The 15069-nt window shown below is 38.2% G+C and overlaps 2 protein-coding genes across 3 annotated transcripts; one reads left to right on the forward strand and one right to left on the reverse strand.

Annotated features, from left to right (window-relative positions):
- Positions 1-940: 940 nt before the first annotated feature.
- On the reverse strand, positions 941-6671 carry LOC116256854 (enhanced ethylene response protein 5). Of its 2 annotated transcripts, none has more exons than XM_031633373.2 (13): positions 6347-6671; positions 6081-6206; positions 5913-6006; positions 5640-5729; positions 4188-4253; positions 3975-4064; positions 3804-3860; positions 2821-2882; positions 2572-2659; positions 1623-1699; positions 1451-1525; positions 1259-1364; positions 941-1193 (listed from the first exon to the last, which is right to left on the reverse strand). In XM_031633373.2, the coding sequence occupies exons 1-13, from the start codon at positions 6439-6441 to the stop codon at positions 1062-1064; spliced, it is 1158 nt and encodes a 385-aa protein (XP_031489233.1). In that variant the 5' UTR covers positions 6442-6671; the 3' UTR covers positions 941-1061. The 2 variants fall into 2 exon arrangements, with proteins under 2 accessions (XP_031489233.1, XP_031489232.1); XM_031633372.2 differs by having other exon boundaries at positions 6081-6217; positions 6347-6669.
- Positions 6672-11520: 4849 nt separating this feature from the next.
- LOC116256814 (uncharacterized) lies at positions 11521-13615 on the forward strand. The gene has a single exon (XM_031633306.2). The coding sequence runs from the start codon at positions 11818-11820 to the stop codon at positions 13294-13296; it is 1479 nt and encodes a 492-aa protein (XP_031489166.1). The 5' UTR covers positions 11521-11817; the 3' UTR covers positions 13297-13615.
- Positions 13616-15069: the final 1454 nt, after the last annotated feature.

Here is a 15069-nt window from a genome sequence, read left to right on the forward strand (position 1 = left end):
TTGATATGTTCTTTTAATTATATCTAGAATTGCTAGACGTATCTACTTAACTATTTTAAAAACTTAATGCGTTACTTGATGGTCCACCACAAATTAAAGGTTCCCAAGATATTTTATAAATGTTCGGAAATAAGAAAAATGCCAGAAAGCAGAGTGATGTTTCAGATTATTAAGGTATTTGACACAGAAACTAACACTGTTTTCTTTTGTTCAGCACGAAGGATTGAGGGGCAACATCTGCTGTAAGATTGAATGGCACTCTAAGATGACTTCAATTGCTATGGAGGTTGTTAGTATCAGGAATTGGGTGTTCCGAAAAATGCAGCATTCCCCCTAGTATTTTCAAAAAACAGTGTTCATGTTATCAAATGCCTTTGTAATTTAAAGAACATAGTGTTCTTATTACCAATTGCCTTTGTAAGGACACAGCTCTCCAAAAGTAACTTTTCTTTTTAATTTCAAGAAGCATGTTAGCTCTCCCTTCTACAGAAACCTCAACCGATCGGTTCGAGTGGTACTCTGAGCAAGCAAAACCAGAATAGAGCACAAGCTAAAACTATTAATTTCCTTTTGACGTCAAAAGGTTAAAAATATATACCGCCAAAATGCAAAAGAGGGTAAGACGCTCGTCTTGTATATCTGGCGAAAATCAAGCGGCCATCAGGTCAGAGATTTGCAACAAGAAGCAATGCAGCATGTAGCCGAATCGAGACCAACACCTAACGATAATTAGTCTAATAGATCAACAAAGCAGCTGCCGGATTGGAAAATGGGAACAAGGCATAATGACAGACTAGAAGAGAGCTTAGCTTCCAAAATTTTTTCTCTAAACAACTTGAACCTGTTTGTTTCTGTGTTTTTATATTATTTACCAAGTGGGAGATACTGCTTACTCAAAGCTGAAGGCACCAGATTGGCTCCATGAAGGTGGAGAGAGACATTGACTCACATACATATCAGTAATTGAACGAGGAACATGGTCCCCAGTAGAGGGGCATTACAAAATTTTTATCCATATCAGCAGGGGCCAATTCAACAAGTTACAATGATAAAACAAGAGTTTACGAATTTACTGGTCTGCCATTCAGTTTTGGGAAGGGATCTTGCTTGCTAAGAACTACCACTTTGCTCTTGTGTGCGAAATATCCTTTCATAAGATTCTTGTGAATGAGTATCGCCATTATACATTCAACCTGCAAAATCTGAATCAGTGACAATTTGAAAATGCAAGAGACAATATTTTGCTTCCCCCGATTACCTCATCAATGTCCATATCCATCTCAAGCCATTTAAAAGCTTTTACTATGATTTCCAATTTTACTTGGTGCGCCTTGCTTGCATCCTTCTGCTTTTGGATGATGTATCTGCAAGGAAAGCATTAACGCTCAACTATACACAAAAGTATAAGATGAGGCAAAAGAAGTCTATACAGGTAGACACTAATTCTCACATCTTCTTCGTCAATCGTTGATAAACTTGGAGCTCTAACTTCTCAAGAACAAGATAAACACCAGATCTTAAGAACCTGGAAAAAGCAAGTAATTTCAACAACATTCAAGCATCAGAACTGGATCTAAGAGGTGGAACAGAATTTGGAACCAATTTGAACAATTCAGGAGTACCTATCCTCATGCTTTTGAAGGGCATTCCTAAGAAGTCGAAGATCACCAGTACGTAATGCTTGAATCACATCAGCATACTGAAACATTTAAACGAGTACTATTTCTGAAAAAGTACAGAATAGAAAAATAAACTGCAACAACCATATACAATTCATGCTCCATTTGGTGCTATGTTATCTCTCATGTTGGGAAATGTATTCAAAGCAGACCATTTTTTTCTCAGGAACATTCGTTGCATTAAGTGTGATAAATAGGTGGCAACGTGTCAGACTTCCATAAGAACTAGATGTGGGTGCAGACCCAAGTCCAGTTTGCTATTCAGATCCATATGAAACCTTAACGTGCAGGTAATGAGTGCAGATGCAGGTCAACCGGGATGCCAACCTGGATTTTGTTAGTAATTAAGTACTTTGTAACTGAAACCAGTCCATGCCAGCAAAACAATGCTTTCTTTTCATTATTTTTTTTTCTGCTTTGGAAAATTATAGATCCTAATCAGAACTCCAATTAGACCCTGGTCTGGAAATGAAACTCCACAAACTAATGCTGGCCATACACTAATTGCACTCTATGGATTCAATATCCTCCTTTATTGCTGGTTAAAGAAAGGCCTAGGTCAATTGGCCTATTGAAACCCCTGGTGATAAATACTAAGGTCACTGTTACAGTCATATGGGTAAATACCCAATGACAGCCCATACGAGAAAGGGTACAGTGTTCACGTAAAGTCTTGCATATTTATATCTGCTAATAAATTTCCCAGGCTAGATTATTTAAAGCATGTCTCTGGCTCCATGAAATCAATATCAGCAAACATGGAAACCTCAAGGTTGAAGAAAGCAAACCTACCCTTGTCAAATGCCTAAAGAAGAGCATCAAAGAAATATTCATCAACATACAATAGAATCAAACTAGATAGCTCCTATAAAGAAAATCACTTACTACTCACCTCAAGCAAATTATACTTCTCCAAAAGCCATTTCTTGGGTAGTATACCAAGTGAGAGCTTCACAGGTATCAGGTACTTTAGTATCAGCCTGTTCTCACAATTGAGAAGACATAAAATGATTTTATGTCTAAACATAAGAGACAAAATTCTTTCACATTGGACCATCATCGTAACTATCATGCACATATCCACTTACTACGTGAAATGTACGGTAATGGATAGCAATGGAATGGAGTAACCAACCAATACCTTATATTTGCTTGCTTTTGAGGATGACAGCGTTTTAAGGCATACATGAGCTTTTCTTCAGCCTGAGAAGAGAAACCAAATTTTATGATTCACCACCCTAACATAAAAAACATATTGTGGGGTTTTCTAGAACAAGAATCACCTCGACGTGCTATATAATCACCAAGCAACTTGGAGATCCAAGTGCTCAACTTCCGTAGTGTTTTTTTCTTTTTTTCTTAATTCATTAATCCCTATGGCCCAGGAAATAGTCCAGCCAAATATGTCCAAATTTTGCTAACACATAGCAAGGAACAATCAATATCTTCGTTGATATTGCTGCTCACTTTCCTTTGTCCTCCTAGCTTGGTCGATGTTTATTATGGAAGAGATATTTCACATGAAGAATCCAAATATTGGCAACTCCAGACTTTTAAGCAACCATAGTCATACAAGGTATTCCATCCAGTTAGTTGACAAATATTTCTGTCATTACCACATATTTCCAATTTCCTATAAACCATGTAAACCATACCCTTAAACAGATAAACTATTTAACAAGTAATACGAGTCAAGACAAATTTATAAATTATAATATACAAAAGATTAGCATTTTTACAAGTAATACCAAATTTATATCATTTCGTCTACTTTGTTGCTTATAATTTATATTTCTTTTCTTCTAAGACATGGCAAAAAACCATTCAAAAGAATCAGTTTCATTACATACAATAGATAAGTAGATATTTACTTTGAAAGCTCATCTAAATAGATTAAACTGCTTTTCCTTTTTTCTGTTTCATCCTTTCACTTTTTCCTTTATTCAAGACCAATAGAGAATTACTACTTCTCCCAACTGTTTGGAAAGAAGGTGTCAGGTATTGTCGCAACAGCATTGGCATATATAGAGTAAAGAAAATATTATGGTTCCAATTTCTACCTTCTAAGTCACAATTCAACAAGTCTAAAACTTTTGTAGATCTTATGATATTGCTGTTACTTACAGCGATGAAATTCTCATTAAAAACTTCTAAACGACCAGTATAGTACATGTATGTAACCTGCAATATTCAACCATAGAAATAGGTCGGACTTCATGAATAATAGATAAAGAAAATAAAAATAAAATTTCTAATCTAAGAAAGGGGAAAGTAAAAACTAAATATTGATAATACCTTGTCTCTTGTAGGAAACTCTTCAAAATCAAAAATACGTGCAGTCTCAATACTTCTTATCACACTCCTACAGAGGTGAACAGTGCCAAGCTGCACTAGAAGCACAATGCAAGCTCAACTTTTTTTTACTTCATAATGCTCATGATATTCTCCAAAAGTTCAAGAATCAAAGTTGACTCAAAAGAGAAGACAGGAAAAAGTAACAGTACCAACCTTGAAATATATTTTGAATAATTGGCATGTGACATACAGTGCTCCAACACGTTTTGGATTTTTACCCTTCAATAAGAAGGCAAATGGGAGTTAGGTGTCCCAATCGTTGACTCATTTCTTCAAGATAAAAAAAGCCCATACAGGCATTTCTAAGGAAAATAATAGACTATAGATTTCAAGTAATTCAAGTGAAACTGCATAAGATCAAATGATGTGGCACTTAACACATCAAACATATAAATTTTCCTTCGTCATTCAAAAAAATTCTGGTACTTCAAGAAAATTAATGGCAAGAATATGGAAGGAAAACAAAAAAAGATTGAGAAAGAAGAAACAAGCTGTTAAGCAAAAAAGATCGGTCAACAAGGAGCTAGGTTGGTCAGGAGCTTCAACAAGGGAAATCATGTCAATTGGATTTCTGACCATAAAGTGAAGCAACGTTTGCTTATTTAGAATTTGGGCTTCCAAAAAGGGTTGAATTCCAAAATTTTCGTGTCATGTTTGAGAGAGGGTTTTGGCCTCCTGTGCTATGGTTAGGATGCAAAACAAGTATATTAGTTCCACAATGAACTCCCTGATACAAATTGTTCAGCTGCTCCTTCCAGGTTACCTCCTCTTATGCCAATACCTGTCAAACAATCGGCATATGTAGACAATCCTGACTTCCTTTAAAATTCTAAATGAACAACAATTATTTGTAACCACACCGGATTCTCGATTCATATGTCTGAATCAAAGAAAGGAAGGAGGATACAGATACTAATAAAAGATCAACCAAAGATCCTGTCTTTCTGTTCTCGGGGTAGAATAAATAATCTTTTTTTTTTCTCTGTCTTTCAAGAAGATCAAGTCATCACAGATACTTAGCTTAGAACTTAATTCATTTTCCAGTTCACTTCTACTGTTTGTATCCATGATGGATAGAACACTGGTCGAACCTCTTTCGTATGATATAATTCTATAAAGAATATTCATATAATAAGGACAGCTGGAAGGAACGAAATAGTAGAAAAATATGAGAAACTCAAATGCATCAAGGGTGACAAATTGAGCCAATTACCCATTCCCCCCCACAAATTCCATCTACGATTCCTAGCATCATCTATTATACCAGGAAACTACTAGACTGGTAAGTAAGTCAGACGGTAAGCATTGTTATGCAAGTGTGAGATGCTCCCAAAATTTTTTAAGAACATTAAAGGAAGAACTTGAACAGATCAAGATAACAGAGTAACAATATGCATTTCTGTAGTTGATTGTCGTCCATCACCAGAAAACAATTCATCCATAAACATTTAACTGGTTCAAAGAGCGCTGAGATTTTTCTTTTTAACAAAAGCAAGATAGGTGCATTTGTGAGTTCAGTATATTATATTCTAAGCCCAAGAAAAATTAGTCCACCACATTCAAGTAAAGGTCAGAAGAAACATCAAATAAGTATAGGAGATATACAGCAAGTGCGCCAAACACTTTCATTAGAAAGGAACCAGCTGCCTTCAATTTATCAGGATTCTTCCCAACGGCAACCAACTCTCTATCAGCCTGCACGCAGATTAAACCAGAGTCAAAAACCATAATTCTTGAAACCAATTACCGTTAAGTAATGACTCAACTTAACAATGAACTGTTCATAAATCATGGTCATTCAGCTTCCACCTTTTCACGGCCTACACTCCTAGAACATAAGAAAACAAACAAACAAACCGAAAATTAACCTAATATCACCTGTTCGGCAAGCCCCCGAATATCGAACACTATCACATACAGAGCTTCCAGGGCCCACGCAGATTCCCAATTTCGAAATTCCTGCAGAAAAGCACTGAAAATTCCAAGTTAATTAAAACTAACCAAAAGAAAAATAACAAAAACTGGGAAGGTTGCGTCTCCCCGTACTTTGCCGACTTCTCAAACGCATTATACGCATCAACGAAGTGATCGTTCCGGAAGCTTTGCAAGCATCTAAGATGGTTCACCAGAATCTCGGCGAACTGCACGTACTTGTCGTTCTGCCTGACCAATCTGTTGGCGTCCTTGTGCCAAAAACTTAACAGTTCAGATAATGAAGACAGAAAAGAAATTATGGGTGACCCACCAGCAGAAATTGGTGCTAAGGAACTTCATCTTATTAGGGAGAGAGAGAGAGAGAGAGAGAGAGAGACCTGGAAGACGTTGAGGGCGTCGGCCAGGGAGAGGAAGTTGGAGGAGAGGGAGAGAAGGGATCGGAGGGAGGGGCCGTCCTGGTTGGTAATGGCATCACAGAAGCGGTTGAGATATTGGGTTATCCTTCTATGAGCCTCCCCCATGCTCAAGTACGCCATTCTCTCTCTCCCCTTCTCAATCTCTCTCTGCCACCCACTTGCTGCCCTGTGTTTCTCGAGTCCCAACTCCCTTCGGCAGTGACGGTGGTGGTCGGTGTTTCTCCGGTCTTCTCAGTCTCCCCAAATCTCTCTCTGGTTTCGGTTCATGGGTTGATTTTCCAACTTACAATCCGACCTTCTTATTGGGTCGCTCGTGTGGTCAATATGGTATTGAAAATGAATCGTTCTAGGACATGATACAGACGATCGGATCCCTTCCAGTTTAATCTTCTTTTTTTCACATTTAATGTAACTTAAAATTATTTTAAAATTTTTTAAAATAAGGAAAATGCCAAAAAGGTATATGTCCAATTTCACTTTATAATTTTAATAGCGTATGAAGAGTTTGTAAAAGATTTAGTCAGGAAAGCTTGAAGAATATGGTCGGTAGATGCTTGACTTTATCAATATGTCAATATCTAATATATTCACAACGGCTATTCGATAGTAGAGAATCTGTTTTTGAGATAGGAGTCCTAGATCATGCCCTCACCAACGCAAGCTAATTTGAAAGTGATTTGACTTGTAATAAAAAACATTGGCATCCAATTTATATTGTACATAATTTATGTTTGGAATTCAAAAATTACCACATTCTTTTTAATCAGTAAGTTACACACACGAGCCAGCTTCAGACGATGTAGTGCAGCCGGAAAAGTAAAGCTGCTCACACACTAAAGGGATCCAAGGTCTGAATCTCTTGTTATTCCTATGAGTTGCAAACAGTGTCAAGGGCAACACTTTAATCAGTGTACCATAAGTCTACTCAAGTTCCGAAATAAGTCAAAATCTTATAACCATAAAGTCTCAAAATTAAGTCAAAATCTTAAAACCATAAGAGTCTAAATTTATGGGTGTTATGCCGAAAGCCCTGTTCCCTAAATAAACATTAAAAAACAGTGAAAAAAGAACATATAAGAGCCAGCTCTTTTGACATAAAAGCACCAATTACGAAGAATTGAACATCCATAGTAAGTTTTTTGACGTACTGTGGTAGGAGAAGAAGAGGAGGCATCCTTAGCTACTTCACAACTCTCAACAAGTACATTATTCTTGACTACCAAGTAAAGAGACTACCATGCCCACAATTAATTGAACTTACACTGGAAAAGTTGACCTAACCCGCAACCAAAACCAAATGCAAGCACAAAATTTTGGCCCCAAACATAATTTGGATCAAATCCAAACTGACCAGAGAAAATGTGGATTGAGGATTACGATTTTTTACTTCCTTTTTTGTATTCCACCCCACCAGCTGCCAGGTATTTCATACATAATCCTTAGCACAAATTGAAACATTCATTTTCTTGTGGTGAAGTAATCTAGGAAGGCATAGTAACTTAAATTAATGTTTATAATTAACGAGCAATGAAGCGAATCTTGGTCTGACAAACCCTTGGATGTCAACTCCAAAGTGATGAAGACAGAAATAAAATTATTTGCGTTGCAAGGATTGTAGCTCCTAGGATGCACTTTCTAACTAATTTCAACAGTCTTCTTAGCATTGAAGCTAATCAATAAAACTCACTCTCATGCCCCAGAAAAATCAAGGTTATTATTCATCCCACGGTTACCAGGAAACCTGATCCCTCACTTAATGATTTGTTTAATTCTCTTTCTCATACTACCTCCCTAAATCACTTTCATTCACCTACTCTAAAGTAATAACATAATATCTTAGCAGCTGGTTTGATTCACGTCTCTCTTCCCGTGCCTGTTACAAATATTAGAGACCGTGAATTCCTACTACCATCTCGCTTGAACGGACAAGGAAAGGAAAAGAAAGGAGAAGAAGTTGAATAATAATATTAACAGTTTCATAGAGCTCCTAAATGCGCAATTGATGAGTGGCACTTGATGAGATTTTGATGCTTTGCTAGTTAAATGAATCTCGCTCTCCACTTATAAATTGTAATTGATTTTTGAATTACCAGACAAAATACTACAGTAAACAGTTGCAGTTACTGCCCTGAAAGACGAGGCAAGTTAGCAAATGAAACCAAACAGATGTTACATATAATCAAAACTTACAGAACTTTTTGGAATGGAATAGGTTGTGCCTCTGGACTAGTCAAAGTTTCATGTTTCCGATAAGAATTCGGAAAGAAAGGTTCCTATTTTTAAAAAATTGAGAGAATTGAAATAGTTCTCCAATAGCTGCAAGGCATTCAGGAACCTCATAATTGGAAGCCGATTTCAGAAAACTCCCAAAAGATATATTTCCTTATTTTCACAGACATCTTGCAGTATGAAAGGTAAAAATGTTTTACCTGATTGAATACGCCATATTCAACCACACCGACCCCTAACCCCACCCACTTTGCAACTTCTATGTATTAGATAGCTCTTGTGCTTCTAACCTTAATACTTCAAATACTAGTATCTTTATTTCATTGTTCTTTGTTACATCCATGGTTCTTTATCTTCTAACTTGAAGCTGACAATGCACTTTCAGCCCATCAGTAACCATTTCTAATGGGAGTCAATATACTACATGGTTTCTCAGGTCTGGTTCGGATATTGACGCAGATAGGAAATGGTTCCTTATAGAATGAAAGGACACTGTCAGCTTCCGGTGAGGAGACAAAGATCAATGGGTGCAACAATGAACAATGAAATTTGAAATAAAGATATTAAAACAATATGGAAATTATTCAGGTCAGAAGCCTAAGAGCTATCTGTTCATTTATTGCTTGCAGGAAATCACATACTGGTGGTTTTGCCTCTAGAATTACATTAATGAAAAAAATGAAAGTGAACTATGCAAAATGGAGACAAACGGAGCTAATCTATATTAGATTGCTCTGGCGATAATAATTGCTATATGGTTTTTGGCATCTTTATTTCATCTTCCATTGTTCTTTTTCTATTAACTTAAAACTTACAATGCTCTTTCAATCCATCAAAAACCATTTTCAATGGGCATTCATTTCCGAACCAAAGCTGGGAAACCATCTACAGGTGGAGCAGAGAAAACCAACGGAGCCCATCGACCTCTCCAACTAGAGAGGAAGTAACCAATGGAGCCTCCTTCCTTGGCGATTCAATGAAGGATGCAGGGCTCCATTGGCTCATTAAGACAATTTCCATGGTAATTGGCAATTGGTAACTCAATATTGTGAATCAGAGAAAAATGTTTCAAAAGTATTTTTCTACAAAAATAATTAAAATAATAAAAATTGGTATTTTTTAAAGATAATTAAAAGCTGACAGGCAGCACCATAGTCGGCCATCGAATCGAAATATTTATTTTAAAAGATAATTAAAGAAAAGTTTGTAGAACCATAATTTTCAATGTTTATATGCTATAAGCCCCAAGAGGTCTGGGCCAGGAGCTGATAGGCAGCTAGTTGCTGCTCAAATCCAGGAAGGCACCTCCCCTTATACAAGCCAATGCATGTCAAGATGATCATTAGGGCTGAAGAATGGCATTGGCTCTCAAAGGGCAATAAAGTCTCTCAAGTATGGATGGTTTCATCCAAATAGTAATAATTTAGATGCCATAAACCTATCTAATGGACAAGCCTAGGGATGAACTAAGTAAAACTTGAGATATGATAGCAGTTTGTTTAAGCTGTTAGGTTATTCAAAAGTATTCAATTGATGAGGTCAAAGGTGCTGTCATGTAAATGAAAGCGCACCGGCAGCCAAATGAATAACTTTTAAAATAGTTGAGTTACATCTAAGGAGCTGATGCGCAAGGTGTGAATGTCTTGCATCAAAATTAGGATAGATTCATAAAACACTTGAACAAATGTCCCATTAATCCATATCAGTTTTGAGATAGATTTTTCAAGCACTTACATGTTGTTCCTAATGCATTAATCCATATCAGTCTTGAGATAGATTTTTCAAGCACTTACATGTTGTTCCTAATGCATTAATCCATATCAGTCTTGAGATAGATTTTTCAAGCACTTACATTTTGTTCCTAATACCAAACGGCTCGTTAAGGGTCTCAACGAAAAGGGAATTACATGTTGTTCCTAATGCTAAACCGCCCTTAAGGGTCTCAACGGAAAGGGAAGGTCTCAACTGAAAGGGAAGGCTTTACTGTTAACCCCCTCTCCAAAAGCCAGATTATAAGGAAAAACATGATTCTTCATCGGCCTCCCCTTTCCCAAGCTTCTTCAAGATTTTCATGGAAAGAACTTGATTTCTGAAAACCTGAATCTGTGTCGTTTGAACAACTAAAAAACTGTTAAGGACAAAAGGAGACTTGATTGACGGCGACATTTGATTGAGCCTTCTTCAAAGTTTTCGTGCGTAGGTCTAAGTTCACCTTTTCTTTGGCGACAGATGCGCAAGATGGGTCAACCAGGGCAGCAATTCTGACTGGATGTTGTAAAAGTGAAGGCGATTCCTATGGGCGAATAGGAATAGGTCATCATCGTGCATTCAATTATGAAATAATTTGCGTTCTAATATGCCAATCAGCCATTCCAAAAAATTTTAAATTGCGAGCTCGTTCTTCTCCTGCAAAATTGAAAGACCAGCAATGTCAAAGTCTTTCACCGTAATTTGTTTTTTCCACTGTATATAGTTCCTGTTTGAGAGATGCACCGTGTACAATTCTTGTATTGGCAATCCACAGGTTTTAAGGTTTCTGTTTCCTCTTCTTGGTAGAAATCTGTATTTGAGAACTTGGAGAGATAATAGAGACGCGTTTGTTACCTTGATTACAAATTCAAGATCTGTCAACAGCCACTTAAAATTCACAGCCTGCTCCCTGAGTTTGACATCTCAGAGTTTCGATTTCTGTCTTATTTGAAGAGGGATTCGCAATACAATTGGAACAAAATGAAAATGTTCATTAACCAATGGCTTGAAGTTTTTTGTCGGAACCCATCTGAAACCAAGTGGTCCAAATGACGATCGTTTTCCACCGTTTATCTTGGCCCATAAACGGCGACGCTGACGTGATCCCAACTCAACCACTCCGAGCATATGCAGCGAGATTTTTGATTCCTGTAAATCCTCCTACCCATTTCATTGACTCAGCAAACTAGATTACTTTTGCTGTTTATCCACCGAAACCAGAGTAGGAACACGTTACACCCATCGAAAGACACTCGAATACTCCAAGATCTTTCTGCTTTGATCAGAGAACGGAACACCCACAAGTGACTCGAATACTCCGAGATCTCTTTCTTGAGGCTAGGAAACCTCTATCACCGTTCTCCTCTTCTCAATCACCTTCTTTACTGCCCGCATACCTTCTTCTCCCCTTCTAAAATTTCTGAAACCCATTCCGTCACTGATTCTTAGACAAGATGGGGCCGCCTTCCCTCTCCATCCTACCTCCTGACTCTTCCGAGCTTTCCCCAACTTCTGCCCTTCTCCAAGACGACGCCTCTGTAAGCCTCAACCTCCCGATCCACCACCACTCCTCATCCCCAGGCCCCAAGAGGCCGGCTGGAGCCTTCTTCATCTTCATGGTAATCACGACTTGCATCTCTGTGTCAACTGCCATCGCCTTCGGGTTCCTCTTCTTCGTCTCCCCCACCAACACCAACCACCATCCTGTCCAGCAGCCTCTAGAGAACTCCAGACCCCTACAGAAGCTTCAGAAGCCGGCTGTGATTCTTATTTCCTCAGATGGGTTCCGATTTGGGTATCAATTCAAGACCCCAACTCCAAACATCCACAGGCTTATCTCTAATGGCACTGAAGCAGTAACAGGTTTGATATCGGTCTTCCCCACTTTGACATTTCCCAATCATTATTCCATTGCTACTGGACTCTACCCTGCATGGCATGGCATAATCAACAACCATTTTAAGGATCCTGTTACAAACGATAGTTTTAACATGCAAAGCCATGAGCCCAAGTGGTGGTTGGGTGAACCGATTTGGGAGACTGTGGTGAACAATGGTTTGAAGGCAGCTACCTATTTTTGGCCTGGATCAGAAGTCCATAAGGGGAAGTGGGACTGCCCACCAAAGTACTGTAAGAATTATGATGGCTCTGTGCCTTTTGAAGAGAGGGTTGATACCGTTTTGAGCTACTTTGATCTCCCTGATGAGGAGAGGCCTGTATTCATGACTCTATACTTTGAGGACCCAGATCACCAGGGCCACCAAGTTGGGCCCGATGATCCCTTGATCACGGAAGCAGTCGCTAGGATTGATCGGATGATCGGGAGATTGATTGCAGGGCTGGAGAAGAGAGGAGTGTTTGAGGATGTGACGACTATCATGGTTGGGGATCACGGTATGGTGGGTACATGTGACGGGAAGCTGATCTTTTTAGACGACCTGGCCCCTTGGATTGAAGTTCAGCACGATTGGGTTCAATCTTATAGCCCCCTGCTTGCGATAAGGCCTCCTCCTGGATCCTCGCCGGCCGACGTCGTTGCGAAGATGAATGAAGGACTGAGCTCTGGAAAGGTTAAGAATGGGGAGTACTTAAAGATTTTCCTTAAGGAGAATTTGCCCAGTAGGCTGCATTATGTAGACAGCTACCGAATTCCTCCGATTATTGGATTAGTTGCAGAAGGGTACAAAGTGGAGCAAAAGCGTTCCAACCGCCAGGAGTGTGGTGGTGCTCATGGATATGATAATGAATTCTTTTCTATGAGAACGATCTTTATTGGTCATGGACCTCAATTTGCAAGGGGCCGCAAGGTGCCATCGTTCGAAAACATTGAGATCTATAACTTGATTGCTTCTATTCTTAATTTAAAGGTGGCACCGAACAATGGGACGGCTTCTTTTGCCAACTCGATTCTTCTTCCTGCTGCATCAAGTTGAAGATGTCATTCATGGGGAAGTTTGTGATTTCACAATGGTGAATGGTTCCAGTGTCTACAAGTTTGTAATTTCATAATGCTGAATGGTTCTACTGTCCATTGCGCTCTGCATGTCGAATTGCAGTAGACTTCTCTTGAATATGTAAAAGGTAGCTCAACATAAAATGGAAGGCAGTTTTCTGTTCTTTATGTTCTGCCACCTGGGTAGGCGCTAGAAAACTCTCATGTCAATCTGATTAATGACAGACATGTTCATTTTAATCCCAGCGCGGCTGTGGTTGAATATATTCATGGTAAAGAAATAATCTTCACTTTCTTAAGTTGTTCCTTCTTTCTTCCATTGTTGATGTTTCCTCTTTCTATCATAGCATGCTATCAAAGGCATAAGCTCATTTATGGATATTCCGACCATCCAGCCATCTTTTTCCTTTGCACACATGTAAGGAGCAAACATTATCTTGAAAGAGGTCGAAATAAATAGACTCCGTGCTCCAAATTTGTTCCCACATTTATTTGCTGTACTTTCATATTCTTCATCCCTTTGACGAACCATTAAAAAGTTCATAGCTGACTCTGACTGTAGTTTGTTCCACATTGTACATTCGCTGGTGAAATCATAATCACCATTATTCCTGTTTGAACTTATAACTTCTTGCATGCTAAATTTGCAATACTTTGTCAGTGTTGATTGCTATCGTGACCTTGCTACATCTGTAGTTATTCGTCCTGAAACCTGGGTACTTTGACGTTTAAGTAGTTCTGTATGGTTTTTTATTTTCTTTAGTGCCTCTAGGATCTTTTCTTAGGATTGTTATTTTCTGAAGTAAAGGAGTATTTCCTGTTCTAATTCTGTCCCGAACTTTTTCATCTGAAACAGGAAGTGTAAGTAGCACTCCTGCACATAGCTAAGTAGACTCCCTTAAATGTGAAATAGTAGAAGAATAAGCTTCTAACTTTTAGTGTTATCATAAATTGACTTAAAAGTGGATGAAATTATCCTCCTTTTTTAGTTCATGATGGAGAGCGACCGACCAAATGTGCTTTTTCAAAACCACAGAGTTCGCCTTCTCTTGCTTAGAGGTATGCTAGTCAATGCAGGTTTCTTCGAAATGCTTTTGTGGTACACTGGAAAAGCTCAGTTCTTCTCCTTTTTTTATTGGATAAGGAAGTTGGAAGGACAAGTGGATCATCATAGCTGCAATATGAAATTGGATAGTGGTTTGTTCCATTCCTATGTTTAACGATGGAATGTTAAGTGCTTTCCCTTAGTCATCAGGCTTGTAAAACTTTGCTGTTCAAACTTCAGACATGCCTTGCAAAAGTGATACCTTTTGATTTTGGATTTAGAAGGAGACTGGATTTATATCATCTGATCCAAATGACATTCTCTTGAATAAACCTATAAAACAGGTGAGTTCCTTTGTGTAGTTCATTCTTTCATTCTTTTTCATTAATGCAATTCCAAAGGCGAAATCTCCAGCAGGTGAGTTCCTGCAAGCAATATACGCAAAGGTATCTCTTATGTTTATCCAAGGGTCATTTTAAGAAGTGAGGATTGATCAGACCAGAAATCTCAAGGAAGCCAACCCCTTCTTTACCTGCAAATACTTTTTCAGCTTCTCATGGCAAATAATGATTTTCTTCTTATAACCAATAAGAGCCAAGATATCAGAAAATATGAACAAGACAAAAGAAGATTCAAATTCAAAACATGAAATGGAACCCAGTTATGAAGATAAACACAAGAACACATTCATTTTATGTAGGCAACATA

The sequence above is a fragment of the Nymphaea colorata genome, chromosome 6 (genome assembly GCF_008831285.2).
Source record: "Nymphaea colorata isolate Beijing-Zhang1983 chromosome 6, ASM883128v2, whole genome shotgun sequence".
NCBI classification, from domain to species: Eukaryota; Viridiplantae; Streptophyta; class Magnoliopsida; order Nymphaeales; family Nymphaeaceae; genus Nymphaea; species Nymphaea colorata.